Here is an 18409-nt window from a genome sequence, read left to right as displayed (position 1 = left end):
CCAAATGCAAGCCAGAAATGCAGTTTAAGATTTCAAAAAGAGAGAGAGAGAGAGAGAGAGAGAGAGAGAGAGAGAAAGAGAAGGGAAGGAAGGAAGGAAGGAAGAGAAAGAAAGAGAAATTAAGAGAAAAAGTAAAGAAAGAAGAAAGTTGAGGGAAGCTGCTGTTGAAATGTCACCTTGTTCACTTTATTTATATATTCTCTTTTCTCTCCATGACTTGCCTCCATTTTCTCTACTTGAAACTTTAAAAAGTGGAAATGCCATTATGCATCATCTCCGGGAAAACAGCCCTTAGCTTTCTGAGAAGGAAGTTTGATGGTTTTTTTTTTTTTTTCCCCGGTTCTTTTCTTTCCGAAGGGCCCTTTCTCCTCTTTTATCTGAAACCAGACACTCGCCAGGTGACAAGACGGCGTGAGCGGCCGGTGCCCGCGGCCCCGCCGGCCGGGGCGCCACAGGGCCCCCCACCCCCGGACTTGCGGAGGCAAAAGGCTCTGCTGTTCAGCACGGGCCTCGGGCCTCGGTGTAGCTTCCTTCTGGATAATTCGCGACCTCGTTAGCAAGTCATGATCTTGACTTTTAGGAGCCTCTGTACTTCTATCTTAACCCCGTCCTAAGGTAACGAAAGCACTTGCGATCGTGCAGAAACCACGAGCGTCCTGCCTTTCTAAAAGCATTACGATTATTCTCTTTCCGTTTCGGTGCGAAGGAAGAGGAAGGGGAGAGGCTGGCGGAGTCGTTTGGGGCCCTTCTCAGCTGAGGGAGCTGGAAACGCAGCAGAGGACATGCCTGTTCTAACGACTTCCACCTGAGCACGGGGCGCGTCTCTGCCCCAGAGAGACTCACCCGTGTGGATGCTTCTGTCATTAGTAACCCGAGTGCACACAGATCCGATCTGTGGAGCGTTTGCTGTTGCCAGGACGTTTAGGGGGCCCCCTCCCCTCTCGCCCCACGCGGCTTCTCCGAAGGGGCTAAATCCCGCTTGCGGCCCGGCCGGAGGTGTCCCCTTATTAGCGAGGTGATTTTACACAGACTCCGCCGCCCGTTGGGGGCCTTGCTCTCTCACTCGATGATCCTAATCTTCGTCAGACACTAACTTCAGGGCTGATGTGGCTATTTTCAGTTACGACTTCCTAAAATTAGTTAATTGGGAATCACGGCCTTGGACATTAACAGAGCAAATGCACCGAATCGGAGTGTTTTTCCTGGCAGCGGCCGGGTCTGCCTTCTCTCCCTTTTCCTGACTCTGCATCAGTCGGAAGGGATGAGAGCGGGAGGCGGGGCTCCCTCCTGGCAAAAGCCAGCCCCGTTCACCGCACCCCTCGGTGGCCCGTTCTAAAAGATGTCAAAAGAAATAGAAGCACTTTCTGTTAGCCACCTGTTTGTGTCTTTTGAAAATGGCAAAGCCGAAACATAGGAGAAAGGGCTCGGCTCTTACTCCGGCTCATCCACACGACAGGAGCTCAACCTAGAAGCGGAGAAATGCCCCCCCGGAAGCCCCTGGCGCCCCAGGCCGGCGGGGACGGCCCTGGGGCAGCGTCCAGGCCGTCCCAGGGTTTCCCGCTATGCCCGAGCTGCGACTCGGCCGTCCCCGCAAGGCACACCTCGAGCGGCATCACAGCCCCAGGTTCTCAGTAACTTATCACTAAGGCACCAGGCAAAAGAGATGCAAATCCCTCTGTGAGCAGCCACGGTCGCAGGCGGAGGCCGCTCGGCCCCTTTCCAGCCTCGTTCGTTCTGGCCAACCTTGATGCCTCGTGGGGCTGTATCCCCTCTACATGCTCTACGCGCTGAGTCAGTGGACAGTGGACACAGAATCCCTTTCACTTAGGGGCAAGGCCTACCTTGTTCTGCCTTGTTGTTTCCAGCCCACCCCCCAAAGTCTGAGTAAGAGCAAACCCAGTTCTCAGGCGCATGTCTCTGCGCCCCTAACACGGAGGTTCGGTGTCAGGAAGGAGGAAGCCGCCGAACCTCGACGTCGGGGGCTCAGGGTCCACGGAGAGTTGAGCGACGCGTGTGCCTAGCGTGTGTCCAAGTCCCCCGCAGGCATGTATGGGGACATCCCAACTCGCTCCCTCCTCCACAGCCCTCTGAGAGTGTGGCCCCGTTCAGCGGCTGAGCGCCATTTGGACACGCGACGAATTCATCTTGTGATTTTTGGTTTCTGCCCCGAGCTTTCTGTTTGCCTCACCATCCTTCCCCTTTCAGGGACAAAGAAATAAATGCGTGGTTAGGTATTCTGATTGTTCAGGGAACAGGCTTTATTCTTAGCAACCGGATTTAAGTCAAAGGTTTTTAAAAGGTGCGTTTGCCAAGAGTGGAAACAACTCCAAGGTGTTCCTTTCTGATTCTTAATATTTAAGGCATCTCAAGAGGCCGTGTTACAAAATTTGTTACTGAAATCCCAAACGTAATTAGTAATTCATTGCAAATCTAACATGGCTTGGCATGGTGCCTAATGTATTTTGTTGAAAATAGGAATTTGGCCACAAGCTGTTCACAAGAGAAAATGTTCAAGTTAATCGAAGCCCCTCAGTGAACTATCCCATCAAAATCGTTCACATTCCACGATGATTTTGGTCGTAACATGATATTCCGTGGAGGCGAATCATTGGTTAACATCAAGGTCTTTCATCCTTCCAACCTGGTTTAAAGGAAAGTAAAATGAGCTGGTGGTTTCCTTCTTGGGCCTAGCAAACTGGAGTCCGCGTCGCACATCTCCATCCCGCCACGGTTCAGAATGCGGGCGGTCTGTGTAGACGAGGCCCAGAGGCCCAGCAGCGGAAGTGAGGGCGTCCCGAAGACCGGAGTCGGGGAGCTTCGCGGACGTGTCAGAGCAGACTCCAGCTCGCGTCTCTGTTTTCGGCGTGCCCCTGATCCTCCTTTTCCAGACATCCGAGTTTGCAGGAGAATGAGAGAAAAAGGGAAATAAGAAGGGGTCCTCAGGAGACGAAGGACAAGCCACACGAGGGCAGACGGGCTGCAGGGGGCAGGCGATCCACCGGCATGCCGCCGGAAGCCCAGTGGTGACTGGCGTTACGTTAACCAGACAACTGCCCCCGCGTCCCGTCCCGTGGCAGACACTAGCAAATCGCTCTGTCGGTGTTCTCCGTGGGGCTCTAAATTGCTAAGCTTCGACCATGGCAGACAAAGCCGTCCTGAGTTTCAGGGTGCCCAGCTCCGCCCCAGGTTTCACCTGATCGATAGAGGAAGACCGCGGGACGGGAGGCTCGCGAAAGAACCGCCAGCCAGTGAAAACCGCACAGCAAACGATTCTGATTCTTCCTGTAGCCAGTCAGCCGCGCACTGTCCCCAGCTGGAATCTGCTGAATGCTCCTGTGTGCAAGTTGATGTCAGCTCAAAGGGAAGAAGCGAATAAAGTGCTGCCTGGTGCAAGCAGACATGTGCGGGCTAGACACGAGCAAGCCCGAACTCCTCTCATCGCTGCCCGCCTTTGTCTCCCTGGCTGTAGGAAAACGATTTTACAGAGAAAACCTTTACGTCTGGACAGTTAGAATTAGATGGGTGTTTTTCAGAGATTCGTGGCACAGCATGGTTCATGGCTTTTTCAAATTTTTTCACCTTTGATCCAAGCAGCAAATTCTAAGAATGAGCTGCTGGGACTTACCGGCCATGGCGAAAGGCCGAAGTGATGTCTAGCATCACCTCGGCTAGAAACAGCCGGGGACGGGACCGAGAAGATGGGAACGCTGCCCCTGGCCCTCGGAATGCGCTTTAAATGCCCCATTCCAGCAGCCGAGTTTCCTTTCGAAGTGAGGCGTTAGCTGAGGGCACGATGGCTTTGGCTGCTTGTCATAACTCTATGGTCGCCGAAGCATAGAATTTTACCCTGCCCGGCATCGACATCCTTTAGCTGACTCTAGCCACCTGTGCTGAAACCGAGGTCCAGGGGAGCCCCGGACTCTAAACACGTATTCGCGCCCTTCCGCTGCCGGAGGGCGGCCCCCGGCTCACCGCACGCCGCTGCCGGAAGCACGTCGCACTTGCGGTCCGGCCAGTGCTCTGCGACGCGGGGCAGGGGCGCTGCCGGGCACACCTCGGCGTCGGACGCTCTGCGTGTGTGTCGGCGCCACGTTCCTGGTCTTCAGAGGACGTTTCCATCACGTGGCAGCTCGGACCCAAAGCAGAAGGCTTTCTGCAAAGGGCACCGGGCGTTCGGGCAGCTGGTCGCCGTGCGAGACTTTCCCCTGCTTCTGTCTGCTTCTCGGCCACCAGGGCCGCGTGATGGGCAAAGCCACAAGTAACACGTGCTCTAACTTCTGGAATTATTATTTAACTGGTGCCGTGAACACTAGGGAATGTCCACTCCTGTTTCTCAGTCAAAACAATCAGCTCGGCAGGACTGTAGGAAGAGCGCGTTCGACCCCAGGCTCAGAAGGAATACTTAGTCGACATGGCGAATGGCAGAATTCGCGACCCCTCCCAGTGAAGGGCGAGGCCGGGCCTTCCGGGCTTCCATCGCTCAGACACACGGAGGATTTCGAATCTTCACAGAGTCGGCATCTTCCCCATTGGGATGAGCTTAAACACAGAAAAATAGCGTGAGATGTACTTACTGCTCTTACGGGAACCCAGGAAGAGCGCAAGTTAATATGAAATTTAGAAATAAGCTCCGTTCCTTCCCCGGCTTTTTGCTTTGCTCTCGTTTTCGTTTTATGGAAGGGCCGAACGGACCAGCTGAGAGGGAGAATAAGGTGCAGACGCGGACGACCTCGAGCCAGCTCGGCCACCACAAGGGAACCCCCCAGACGGAGTGAGACGGCGTGAAGAGGCCGGGGCGGCTTGGAATGCGACGTGGAAAGTGACCTTCTTCTAGAATCAGATGTACCCGTTGCCTCCACCGTGCGAATATTCCCTGTATTTAGCTCCAGACATCCGTGAGGCGTCTTCCTGTAAATGTATTTTGCTCAGCATGTATCACAGTTCATCTAGAATGAGACCTCTTATGAGAATAGAAGAGAAAGACTGTGAAAGGCGTTCTGCGGCCCAGAGAGTCTACGAGGAAATCATTCCACTTCGGGACGGGTATTTACGTGAGATATACTCTGTACCACATGTATTTTTGAAGCTTCTGTGAGGCTCGTTCTCAATGCCAGTTTCAAGACCAGATGGAAGTTTTCCTCGAGTGCATCCTTCCCAGTGCCATGCTCCAGGACCTTGGCTGGACAGTCCACACAGAGGCCCCTGCTTGGGGAGGAGGAGCCAAAAAAACGGAAGAAAATGTCCGCATGTTTTTTTAAACAACCAGAATTTTTCTTTTTGCTTCTTGGTAGTGTTGGAAAATATCTTAATGACTAAAATAATAAAACTTCATGTGAGGCCAGTTCCACCTTCATTACTGCCTCATTGGGTGGAAAATAAAGGAGGCATTAGTAAACGTGTTAACCAGAGAAACCGCGGCCGTGACTTGCTGCCACACACTGGGCCAAACGTCAGAATAACGGCACGTCGCACGCGCCACGTGAGAGAGAGGGGCCCGGAGTTTCGGCTCCAGCAGCGGGAGCATCAGAGCCCTTGGGACGGAAGCTTACAGGCCAGAAAAGTCCCTGAGACTCATCGATGGACTCTCAGTCACTTAAATGCCCTATAGTTCAGTTTTGGACTCTGTAATACGAAATCTGATATGTTGCTTGATTTCTTTTAACATTTCAAACGCTCTAAAATCTCCCCATTGCCATCATAATACTTAGTACTTGAAAACTAATTTTAAAAATGCTGAAAACTCATTTAAAAGTACAGTATCTTTGAAGAATAAACTTGTTAAAACAGTGCTTCTCACTTTTGCCGAAAACTCTGGTGCGTGATTGATTTCACGCTATGGATTTCCTTCTCTTTTACTCTCTGCACCTCCTTCGACCCAGGACCTTTCTCCCCATGTGGCCGTTCGATGTATGTCGGTGGTTCGGCGTCTTCTAGGTGACTGGACAGCACATGTCACACTCATGCCGGTGCCCATGGTTACCGTCACTCCGAAGTCCCCCTCACTGTAGAGCAGGAAGCCTCAGGAGACCATCCCTGGGAGCCGCGGGGAACAGCTGCAAGGCGTAAATGCTTTCCCAGTCTCCACAGACTGCTCGGTTTTCAGTTAAAATGTTATTTTTATCCTTAAACCTTGATTTTCCGGGTTTTTTTTTCCTATGGATTTCATACCACTCGTTAAAATACCTTTTGAGATGTGCAAATATGTGGCTAGCATAATGGATGCAGCGGCCACCACTGTCTCTGGTCCAGAGAGCGGCGTTGGGTCAGTGGGGAAGGCGAGCCGTAGGCCCGCTTCTCCCCGTCCCTCCGTTGGGCCCTACACCCAGTGATGTGAGACAGGCCGCCTTCAGCCACTTAGGCCGGACACCTGCCTTCTGGCTGTGTTTGGCAGGCAAGCAGGATGAGGTAATAATAAGAAGAAAATGTTCTGGTTCCCTGGCCTCATCCACGTACAACATTATTCAAAACGGTTTTCTGCGAGTGAGAACAGAGTGGCTCCGAGAGGCCCCAGCCTCGCGTTCTGCAGGGGCGTGGAGGAGCAGGACTGTACACTCCTTTGGGGTCTTTGAGAATGCTGGAAGTATAAATGACATCTGCCTTTGCCTTTCCTCTCAGCGATGTTTACAGACGGAGGGGTGTGGGAACAAGAGCCCCGCGTTTGTAAACATTCGGGCTTCGCTTTCTCCGAGTTCCGCAGCCGTCTTGAGCACAGCAGTGTGTTCCTGACAGCATCGTCTGTGAACTATTTCTCCAGGATGATGGCAGTTTTTGTAAGACAGATGCCTAAAAAACATATGGTTTTCATAGATTTTTCCGTCTAGACTAGCTTTATTTAGTGACTCTTGGTCTGAATCGGTCTAGTTAAAGTTTCTGTAGGAGCTTGTGTAAAAATTTAAAATGTGGGCATACCATCAAGGTGTAAAACAAAAAGTTTGACTTCTTATTGGCAAGAGATGAAAAGGGCCTGGTTAAAAATTTCCTTCGGGTTAAGTAATTCTGATCATCCTGCGTGCCCACGGATGGAAAGGCCTGCCCTGAAAAGCCGATAACTGTTAAATTCATATACTTCTCACTGTTTTCCTGAGTAGATTCTTTGTATTCCAGTTGGTGCGTGTGTGTGTGAGAGAGAGAGTGTGTGTGTGTTAGAAAGCTCTAATGTTTTCTGCAGACTTTTTACATGGCCCAGGGGACATATGATTTCTTGCCCTTTTAGCACCAATTTTTACAAACGCAGCATTTCCCTCATTTTAAAAAAGCGCCCAACGAGCCACTGAGAAAAAGAGACGGAATATCTAGGAGTTTTTGTAGCGCATTCAACCACCAAAGAAAATTCCGTCTTAAAATGCGGTTCTTGAGCCCATGTCAAAAGCCATTTAGAAACAATACGCCACTTTAGGAGGAAAAGAATCGCTTCTCGATGTGCCGGGAAAATGGTCTTTGCTGGTCTTTCTTTTGTCAGAGCCAAGGCTGCAGCCCCAGGCCCAGCCCGGCCGCCTGAGCCCGGGACCCGGAAGGTCGCAGACCCCGCCAGCTCTGTCACTTGGCCTCGCTCTGAGCGTTTAATGGGACTTAGTCACATATTTGTTCTCTGACATGGCAGCCCGCAAGGCACACTGCGCCTCTGTTTTTCTGTTTGCTTTCAGCTTTTTTGTTTTCAAACTTGGAGCTCTGAAGCTGTTGGAGCTCCCCCTGCTGGGGTTTTCGTGGAATCGCCGGGATTGTGATTGGTGACCGGTAGCTCTTTGTCTCTGTTTTTGCTACTTGGATTGACCTAAGTGACTAGAAAAATGTGACATCGTGCATTTACCACCGGCCTTTTAATTAGCCGGGTGTCACGGTCAGGCAGAAATGAGATGTAGTTGCAACATAGATCTTCAAATTCCTCGTGCTCTGCTTTTTGTTTGTTTCAAAAATTATTTCTAATCCCATATTTACGCTGCCTGAGGTAAGGCCTCAAGGCAGGGGATCATGCCTGAAAGGTTCTTGCTTTCTCTCAGAAAGGGGCAAAAATCTTTTCCGAAACTTTCCCAAAGCAGAAGGAAGGTTGTTCTTTCACACAGAGGTTCAGGTGTGGCCTTTTTCCTTCCCGCCCCCTCTGCTTTTCCTGTTCCCCCGACCTGAGATGACAAAGGAACGTGCAGCTCAGAAGTGGCGTCCGCCTCTCCCGGGAGCTCATTCCAAGCACCTCCTTCCGCCCTCCCCTCCATCCCTCAGACGGCCGAGTGGGCCTGCCCTCCCCTGGTGCCCGGTGGGGGCGAGGGCACGGGCAGGGGAGGTGAAAGGGGTTGGGGACAGTGTTGCCCCAGCTGCCATCAGTGGGACTGGGTTCCTGGAGGTCTCTCTGGGGATTTCTCAAAAGAGAAAAAGAGAGAGGAGAGAGAAGGGAGGGAAGGAGGAAGAGAGGGAGGGAGGAAAGCATCCTCGGAGGGGACGTTGCCTGACTTCGTTCCATAGCCTTGTGGGCGTGAACCGCGTTGCAAACCATACGCCCTCTCTCCGCGCAGTTTGCTCGCCGCCGTGGCCCTCCTGCCTTCCGCTCCTCTGCGCATCTCTGAGTCTTTTCTCTACCCCGCTTAGCCGTTGCCAGTGATACAGTGGAGAGGCTCGAACACCCGAAGTTAAAACCGAAAATAATGCTTTTTAGGAATTATATTGCGATACAGCTAAACACCCTCTAAGTCATCTGTTTTATGAATTAGGACCCGGAGCACCACAAGTAATTTTGACACTTGCAGCAAAGAATAAGGCCTTGTCCAACGGACGGCCCTTTTCCAGCGTTCCTGCTCCCTGCATACTGTTTCCCATTGCTGGAATGCCAGCCTCCCCCGCCCCCCCGTTTCCCATTCCACCCCCTCCCCACCAACCCAGTAGCCTCCTTCCCACTCCAGGCCAAGCCCTCAGGTGCCCTCGGACCCCGGAGGCAGGGTTCTGTCTCGGGGCCGCCAGCCCCACGGCTGTCATGGTTTCCTTGCCTGTCTCCCCATCCCAGCGAGGGACCCCTGGGCAGCCACTGCACACCCGTTTCTGCCTCCAAGTCTTAATTCAGCACCTCACACATACACAGGGCTTCCCGAGGGAATGAATGGAAAGACAGCGAACGAGTTAACACGCGCTACTTAAGCAATGTTTATTTTTGGAATTGAGTGTACTTTAAGAACCGTTTAAACACGAACACTTTCTGTCTTGTTCTATTCTATTGAAAACCTTGCCTGAGTGAATGCTATTGTGCATTTTTTTTTATTTTTTACACAAATCATAAACTAAGCAGAGCTAATGTGAGCAAATCACCCTTTAAGAGCCTTTTGGCTGTAGTCACAGAAGGGGTCTTACCAGGGCCATCCCTGTGGGTGAAGTCCAAGTCAGACGTTTAAGATAATAAGAAAGAGTGGCGAGGTCGATTATGTTACCATTTACCTCAGAGACTAATTCATGCAGGATATTATATGTGTGTATCATCAAGTAAAAATTGCGGGCCGTTTTTCTCCTTATGATCTTGTTTCAAATGCTATCGATTCATTCATACTTTCCCAATGACATACACTATAAAATGACGGGTTGATTTTCACAGGGGAGAGAAATGCTGGCTCTGATATGTAGCAAGAATCACATTAGAGAATTCCTTAAACCCTCTAAACGAACTCCAAGTCCTCTGTTCTTTCCAGCCTCTACTGTAAACTTTTCTTGGACGGTGTCAGCTCACTAAAGCCAAAAGGGCCAGAAGTGTGCTGGGTAGCACCTTACCGTACCCTTCGTGATACATTACACCACATTGTCTCTCGCGTGGACCAGGTCATGACTGCTACAGCATTTCCTGAACTTATCCTTATACCTTCGACACCTGTAAACCCCGTTTTGTGAATCGGTGCTCAAAGTAAGAAGAAAAGCACAAACAAACACGATGTGACATTTGAAATACTATGGCCCGCAATCTGTGGCCTTCGGGCGGACGTTCACAGGAGGAAGGCCTGGGTCAGAGCCAGCCGCCTCCCCATTCCAGCTGGAGGTGCACTCCTGTCTGGTCCCTCACTCACACTCAGTAGACTCCCGGTCGGGACACTGCCCCCTGCAAGTGCTCTGGGAGGCTGTTGGCGGGACAAGGGGTAGTAATCTCAGTGCTTAGGAAGTTTACAATGTCCCTCAGAGGATAAACTGCCTATACATGCTTTAAGCTTTGAAAAATGATGCAAGGGTTAAGTCAAGTCAAGAGGGTCGTGGAGAAGCAAGGATTTCAGCCCCCAGGAGGGAGAGACTCCGGCCCCCAGCCCAGCTTGCGGATGCCGCCTGAGCCACTCCTGCTGGGTCTGCCCTGGAGACCGGTCGGCGGAGCCCCCCATGCCAGGCGCTCGGCACCGTTTTAGAAAACTCACAAGCGCTTTTTGTTTTTGTTCTCTTGTTTTGTTTTCTAAGAAATTCTCCAGTTGTAGCCGGAGGAAAGGGGGTGTCTTATTTTGTGTGGTTTAGTAGACAAAACCCTTCCTTTTTTTTTTTTTTTTGGACTTGTTTTATCAGTAAGATTAAAAAGCTGGACAAGTCGATAACAGATTCTTGTGGAGCCTAGAAACTTGAGATGTATAACCATCCTGTAATCCTAAGTGCAAATTTAATTTTTAATTTTTGAAGCAGTTATAGATTAAAGCTTCAGTTATATTTAATAAGTAGAGTTTGTGGTATGAAAAAGCCAATTGCATATTCTTTTTTATGCAAATGAGTACCCTCTTGGGCAGATAGCATTCCTCCTCCAGAAGTGTCAGTCTTTGTACATCTTTTTTTGAAGGTTTTCTTTTTCTTTTCTTTTTTTTTTTTTTTTTTTGACCTGGGTCCACCTAGATAGTTGGGTTGGACTTCACTCATACCTTCTCCAAAAGTGAGAATTGGGAATGCGCATTGGAGATGCTTGCTTTCCGCACCTCCCGCCACTTCCGCCAGCAAACGCGGGCTCCCCCACGCCACAGCCATTCTTCCGCAGACGATGGGCAAGAAAACTACCACACATAGTGCCTTGGCCTTTACAAAGTAAACCTGAAACTGATTCGACCCGTGCTTAAGTCTAATTCCCAAAGGTATCAAAGGCTACAACCATTCCTTCGTCCTCCTGAAGATGTTTTCCAGCACTTTCTCTTCTCGCCTGTACTTTATTTGGCCAGCGAATTCAATTGCTAATAAAGCAAGGTCAAAACTACATATCACGTCTGAGAACAGTGGTTTTCAAAGCTGGTCCATCGGCATCATCTGGGAACGTGCTAGAAATGTCCCACCCCGTTAGAAACTCAGTGTGGGGCCCAGCAAGCCCTCTGGGGACCCCAGGTGCACATCGAACTGGCGAGCCATGGCCTCAGAAGGTGCCAGTTGGTAATTCCTAACAACAGGAAGACTCCTGGCCCCGGCAGGCGCGGAGAGGAAGGGCGGGGAGCTACACGGACCCCATCCGGCTCACGCAGCTAGCAGTCAGGTAGTTCCGACTTCCCACCCTGGGGAGGAATCAGGCAGGACAGAAGGAGCAAGCCATTTCAGTGCGATGTTCCCAGGAAACAAGAAGCGAGAGGAAAGCAGCTCCCCCTCACCCCACCTGCTGCTGCACCAGCCGGTCCCCCTGCTGGACTCCCTGGCCCGTCAAGCTTGGCCTCGCGTGGTCAGCAGCGAGAACCAGCTAACCCAGCAAAGAGAATATTCATTCTTCCATTCTTAGAAGACAGTCAAAAGAGACAATAAGACAGATCGTGCATTCTCTCTCTCGTCAGTGAAGCCGGTTTCTCCCACTCAATGCCACCGCCCTGTGTGAGCATTCGACTCTCTTTCAAAAATCCATCGTGGTCCAAAATGCAGCCACAGGGGTGACCTCAGGCGTCACCCTCTCCTTTGCTTCAGGAGCAGAAACACAGCCCTGCTCTCTCGTAGCCATAAACCACTGTACGCTCTCTGGTTTTCAAATGCCCTGCAAGTTAGAAGTAAAATATAGAACGAATTAGAGAAGGCTCCAGCTAAAAGAGATGAGCATGGACATCCTGATAGGAAGAAAAAGAGGAAGAGGGAAATAAAAATTCAAAACCCGTTGTTCTCTGGCACCTAACATCCTGTCCTGGTTCGCAGAGGACGCCCGGCCGATCAGTTCACGCTGCGTGATCTTGCTCTGTTGGCTGAGAAACGTGCAGTGTGTTTCAGGTGTTTTTTCAACGGTTTAATGTTTTTCTTAGTATTGGGAGGGACGACTTCCGCTTTGAGAAGGATTTGCTTATGAAAAGACACCTCATTTTTGTTTAAAAAAAATGCGGGGTGGACGAATGGCGGCAGCCGCTCCCGCTGGCCTGTCTGTGCATGAGCATGTGGGCGACGACTCCCTCTCAGTGTCTTGGGGACAGCCTTCTGTGGGATGCTCTACCTGTTTCTTTACCTTTCTCTCTCTCTCTTTCTAGCCGGAGACCACCCCCGTCACCAACTCGTCCCACTATAATCCGGCCACTAGAATCCTCCCTGTTAGACTAAACGAAGTGTCCGGCATGGCAATTAATTACTAACGAAGTGTGCGAACGCAACACCTTTGATAACCATTGCAATAAACCATGAGTAGTCGCATGCGTGGACATCGGTAGGCAAGTAACCAGTCTCACTAACGCGTTTGTCACTCGTCCTCATCGCTCATGTGTGTCAAACCTTCGGGGTTCGGCCCTCGAAAACCGCTGACCCTTCGAAGCTTCCCATGTCGGATTGACCAAGGTAGGTTTGCATAGCAGCCCTATACGTTGGGAACCATTCGCCTACCCTGGCATCTGTTTCCGGTTGCTTCGGACACGTTTCCCGGAATGCCTACCGGACAGACAGCCCGTTAGACAGAGACGCTCACGCGGTCTGAGATGGTGGGCGCAGGCCTAAGCCACACACACTTACTTCCTCGCGTTCTGCCGCGGCCGACAGAAGCCATGTCGCCAGTGACTGATGTTTCCGCCTCCTCCGTAATTACCTGCTTAGAGCCTCTTTCCCGCCTCTTTATTTCATGAGACGGCTAGGAAGGAGCCCTTTAGCATTAGGGCTCTTTGAGGATCAAACGTTTCCGGAAGTGCAGGGTCGTTTGCGAGGGAAAAGTTAAGGCATCACATGCTCTGGGGAGCCTCTCCTCGAGCCAGTGTGTTTCGCTTCGCGCTAGAAGCACGTTCAGCAGCGCGTCAGAGCTCGTTTTTTGGCGTTTAGTCAATAGGTTTGGCTAGTTGCTTTCAGAAGTCGAGGAAGAAGCAAAATATCACATTTTCAGAATACCTGAAAAAAAGTAATGTCTTTATCCACTTATTCACGCACCTTCTCCTAGGGCAAGTATGAGTTGCCATGGAAATTACTTATTTTCTCAGATCGATCTAATTTTAGGCACAGCTAACTACACTTTGGCCCTAACTCCAGTTTGTTTATCTATTTGGTCGGCTGGAGCAAAACTATGTCTCTCCACTTCTGCTAATATGGAACTCCCTATGTAAAAATGCGTCCTACCTTTCCGACAGGTTTGAAGTCGCTTCCTATCCAATCTAGGCTTTCTTAATGAATCTCGAGACTTACTGTGGGACAACCATACGTAAAGACTGGGGCCTGGAGTGGAAAGAAAAGCCATTACGTTAGAGACGCCATGGTTTAAGAGCAGAGTGCACATGTTTACAGTTGTATGACTTCAGAGTCTCTACCCAGGTCATTCCGAAACATGATTATTAAGATGCTGAGGTCTACAGCAAATGGGAAAATTCTAACATTTCTAAAATTTACAAGAGCCATTTCACCCTGGGGTTAACAGTTCAGTCTCGAGGCTGAGGGTCGGACTACCTGGGACCAGATGATCGGCATGTAGGAAATGGCCAGGAGCCAGCTGGAGTTTTGTCCTCTAACTGTCCCCAGCCAGCAGACCAAGCAGCCACTCAGTGGTGGCATCCGCTGACGCTGCTCCATGTCCTGGAGGAGTAAATCAGGTTTCACCCACTGAAATGGCTCCCTTGGAAAGCAGCGAGCATGATTTGTGTGTTACCTTAACTTTAATTTCCTGTGTACTTTATACCTAAAACAGACACCTATAAAGTATGAAGTAAAAACTTCTCAACCATTATTAAAAAAAGAATTGGCAAGTTGAATGGCATCATTTTGAACTTATTCTCAAGGGTTACAGCTAGCCTACTTAGGCAAAAATCAGAGAACACAAGATTCACTAAAAGGGTATTTCAACTTTTAAGTTACAAGCGATTGTTTAAAGAACACCACCCTAAATAACCAACCTAAATCTTCCCATATCTTATTTTTTTCTCATTGGAAAAAAATTAACTCTTTGTAAATGGAACAGATGTGCAAGAAACATATTGTATTTTAAAAAAATAGTACCACAGCTAAATGGAAATGTGTTAAGCAAACGTCCATAGTAAAATAAATAACCTGCAGTGAGATCTTTTCATTAAAATCCCTTCTTTTTAGGATTCCCTTTTGCTTCTTCCTTCGAGTTCTCTAAAACAGGCAGCTAACGGATCACATACTTCAGGCTTGGCTTCACGCTGTATGTGGTTTTGCATTTTGCTGTATTTCAAAAATTTCCTCCTGTTAAAGGAAAATATTATGGGTAACCGCTGGTGTGTGCTTGGATCGACACAAACCATGTCAAAGAAAATTAGAGAATTTTTTCGAGTTCCTTTCCACTGATCTTACGCAGTCGTAAGCGACAGCGTTTGTCACCTTTGGGTTTTGCTCCCAGATTATAGCCCCGTAGTTTCGCTGTCCCAATTGTCTCTCTTCGTGGGTACATTTTCGCTCTATTCTTCCTCTGTGTTGTTTCCAAATAGCACCCAGCATCCCCCAGAATCTCAGCAGCCATGCTGGAGGATGCGTTCGGTCCGCGACGGTGCTATGTCACATGGGTAGCGGGAGCCCCTTCCCCGGAGGGTTTGCGTCCTGCTCAAAGGAGACGTCGCACCCGGCCTCGCCCACCTCGCAGCGCTGCGCCCGCGTCGGGCCTCGCGGTGGGAACGGGGCTCCCCGGGCTCCCTGGGCGGTTCCCGCCCCCGCCGCGTCTTCCCTGTCGCGTCCTCCCACCTCCGATGCTGCCCACGCAATGGCTGTGGCGCCCTCACGTCCAGCACAACAGAATCAAACACACGGCGGTTCAGCATCCGGAGCGCTCAGCTGCGTGTGCGTGTGTGTGTGCGTGTGTGTGCGCGCGCGCGCGCGTGTGCTCGGGAGGTAGACCTGTTTCATGGTTACATGCTCGTCTCGCATGCTTCCTGACCGATCGGATCAACCACGCACTCAGTCGTGGACAGGTTACTGAAACAGTGTTGACTTAGAACAGATACGCTGCCCTTCCAAGACGACGCTTCCGAATTTCGCTTTAGCTGTGTTTCGTAACATAGAAGAACAGTAGAGTCTGCTTATTAGCAAATGGCCTACGTGTTCAGGTACAAACTCGTTCTAGCCTCAAATGTTTTCCCGAAACCAGTTTCTGTGACATAACTACAAGCCCTCTGGACTTAGAATTAAAAAGGCAAGTCACACAGATTCATTCTATGACTTTCAAGTGCAGGCTGTAGCCATCACCCTCAGCTACGAGCGGGCCCTGACGCCAGTCTGTGGCGAATGTTGAGCTCCCCTGTGCACAAACACGTTTTCCATGCATGTGTGTCCATGTCCACAGCTTGTACATAGTAGATTCATTCCTGTAAGTACATGTATTTCGCGCCCCTTTGGGGATGTAGGTTTAAAAGCACTTGTTAAAATGCCAGACGCATGAGTGTGGCTGTGTGTGTATTGTATATACATGTATACGTGTGGGTGTAAATATTTCTGTATACGTGTGCTTCGCGTGTGTGGGTATGAATATATTTTCTAAACTGCTAATACAAGGGGTAGCTTTGGAGAACCTGCTATAATATGTGATAACAGTGGTTTGTTTCTCATAAAATACATGAGGTATTCAAAATCTTCTCCAGATTGTATTCAACCTGAAAGGCACAAAGCTCAGAGTTACCATGACAACATGATAGAATAACATCCATGAGCATTGGTATCTAAGTGCACAGCACTGCTAAGGAGAAATTCCCTTTGCCAATGTAGTCTGATAAGAAGTGTAAGATCCGGAGACCTACCTTTAAGAGCTCTGATTAGAATTATAAATTATTCGTGGATTGCTGACCTGAATCTTAAAAAGCTAAGTCGATCTACCTAGTCATCTTTTCTCTACAGTAAACATCAAAAAATAAAGTAGAGAGATACAGCAATATAATAAAAGAAGTGGATCATTTTGAATGAATTGGCTTAAAACACAGGGGGGGAGTTGCCTCCAACCTTGGAGGACAATCATCCATCCTCTTTTTCAAGTGAACATTTTATATTTGGCAAACAATGTCATTATCAGTAATGGACAGGAATCTCCTTAACATTGAGACTAAGGCCTCAGTCGCAGGTCTCCGAACTGCGGACCTCAGTGCAAGAAGATGATACGTGAGTCTCCGGCCATGAGCCTTGTGTCATTTCAGCAAGGGGGCTGCTCGCCCTGAGCTCAGGGTTTCATGCGAGTGAAGCCGGGTGACTTCAGAGAAACGATGCTCGCTTGCTTCATTAGGTCGCGCGACCTTTTCTTAAAAGCTCAAATGTGTCTTCTCGATAATCTTAAAATCATCCCGTCTCGTTGCTGTGTTTAAAGTTATGTGGTGCTCTGTATTGTGAACTTTAAGACTATTTCGAAGCATCTGTAGTATCTGCCTTGCTATTTGTACATATGTGTAAGAATGTATGAACGCGTGAGCACAAGAGAGAGGGAACTCGAGGGAAGAGTCTGCTGTTTGCTGAAGCCCCGTCCACGTGGCGGGACTCCTCCCCTCTCTGCTCTGGGGGTCCACGCGTGGCTCAGCTGAAGGCGTTCATGTCTTTGAAATTCTTTACCCTTGAATTCCTCAAACTTTGCTCATTATGAAATGTTTTTAAAGTTATGATAAAACTTACTCTGTCTAACCTCTTGCGTTGTCTGCTGCCCATTTAATTTTTTTAAAAAAAAAGAAAATTATTCCTCCCAACCAGAAATTTCACCGTTACTTGACTTATGTTTAATTTCACACGTACAGCCTTTGTTTCACGTGCTCGTCTGTGTTTATTTCCACTCCCTTTTCTAAATCAAACTCCTCTTTTTTTTTTTTTTTTTTTTTTTTATGAAGGAGCAGTGTACAGAAGCGAAATCCTATCTATGTCTTCTCTGTTGTTCTTTTAATTAATTTGAGCCAGAATACTTTCCACTGTCTTCTTGGCACCTCTTGGATTTCTTAATGTTGGTATGTGGATGGACGCTGTGAATGGAATTTTTGAAGCCAGTTCCTAAAGCCTGTGTCATTCACCTACTGTGAAAATGTGAAGCTGTATTTCTGAACCTGAAATAAATGATAACACCTGAAGGACTCCCCCTTCCTCTTTCTTGTATATGTCTGAGTCATGTCTATGCCTATCAGTAAGATCTAAGACTTCCGAATCAAACTGGCCCAGAATTACTGACATGGAGAACAGTGGCATCCGGCATTACTGCCATTAATTTGGGGAAGAATGAGATTCTCAAAGGGAGCAAATTGACAAAAAAAAAATCAAAGGTGGGAGAATCTGGGATCTTTCATTCCTGATTTGAAGCCATTGTTGGACTATATAGGTTCAAGAAGGACACAAACCTTAGACAGCCAGAGAGTGCGGCGTGACACTTGCCGAGAGGCACTGTGCCATTTTGTAGTCGAGAAGGAAGTGTTCATGAGAAAACCTGGGAAGCAGGAGGAGGAAGGCTCCTTCGCCCAAACGTTAGGTCACGGAAGGCATTTCTTCCAGGAAGTAGCTAAGCTCCTGCCTTGGCGGGTGCTGCCGCTGTGTACTCATTGGACATTGAGGGGAGAGGTCGCCCCTTTTGGCTTCCCCCATCTTAAGAGACTGGAAGAGTGTTGGGTGGCTGGCTACACACATCCTTGTCCTCACTGCATTCTAGAGAGAGAATAAAGGGAGAATCTTCGTTAAGAGTTTTGAAGAAGGGGAGGGAATGGGAGGGGAGAAATGTTGGTTTACTTTCCTTTCCTTTGTGTTCAGGATACGCTCACTGTGTGAAGATGAATCAGGAAGACTTGCGTTAATTTACACTCTCCTGTGGTAATTTCTTCCTCACATCTATCTATATATCTTCCGAGGAAGCTCCTCACTGGAAGAGTCAGGATGAAAATCACGCTGTGCACTTGTGTTGTGTGCTGTGTGTTGCGTGGGTGAGGGTGTGTGTTTTACTGCATGATTCTGTATCCAGAATACTTTCCAATGGAAATTACGAAAATGAAAGGACCTCATTGTTACTGTTTGGCCAATTTCCATGCATATTTTTTTAAATAGTACTGGGATCGGTGTCAATCTCTGCTCAATCTGTTTTCAAAAATTCTTGTTTTTCTGC

At 49.1% G+C, this 18409-nt stretch overlaps 1 protein-coding gene across 8 annotated transcripts in view; it reads left to right on the top strand.

Annotated features, from left to right (window-relative positions):
* The window catches only part of DNM3 (dynamin 3), a 354287-nt gene that overhangs the window by 332970 nt on the left and 2908 nt on the right, over window positions 1–18409 (top strand). For 3 of the 8 annotated variants that reach the window (XM_036234641.1, XM_036234645.1, XM_036234643.1), the window contains one exon: window positions 12411–17397. The exons of 3 other annotated variants lie outside the window; for them this stretch is intronic. In XM_036234641.1, coding sequence (XP_036090534.1) covers window positions 12411–12480 — 70 coding nt within the window. In that variant the 3' untranslated portion in view covers window positions 12481–17397. Of the gene's footprint in view, window positions 1–357; window positions 17398–18409 lie in introns of those variants that run through there. 2 more of the 8 variants (XM_036234644.1, XM_036234647.1) reach the window with 2 other exon arrangements.

Source organism: Rousettus aegyptiacus, unplaced genomic scaffold, assembly GCF_014176215.1.
Source record: "Rousettus aegyptiacus isolate mRouAeg1 unplaced genomic scaffold, mRouAeg1.p scaffold_m13_p_17, whole genome shotgun sequence".
NCBI classification, from domain to species: Eukaryota; Metazoa; Chordata; class Mammalia; order Chiroptera; family Pteropodidae; genus Rousettus; species Rousettus aegyptiacus.
The sequence above is the reverse complement of the archived record's forward strand: the minus strand, read 5'-3'. Positions and strand labels throughout refer to the sequence as shown.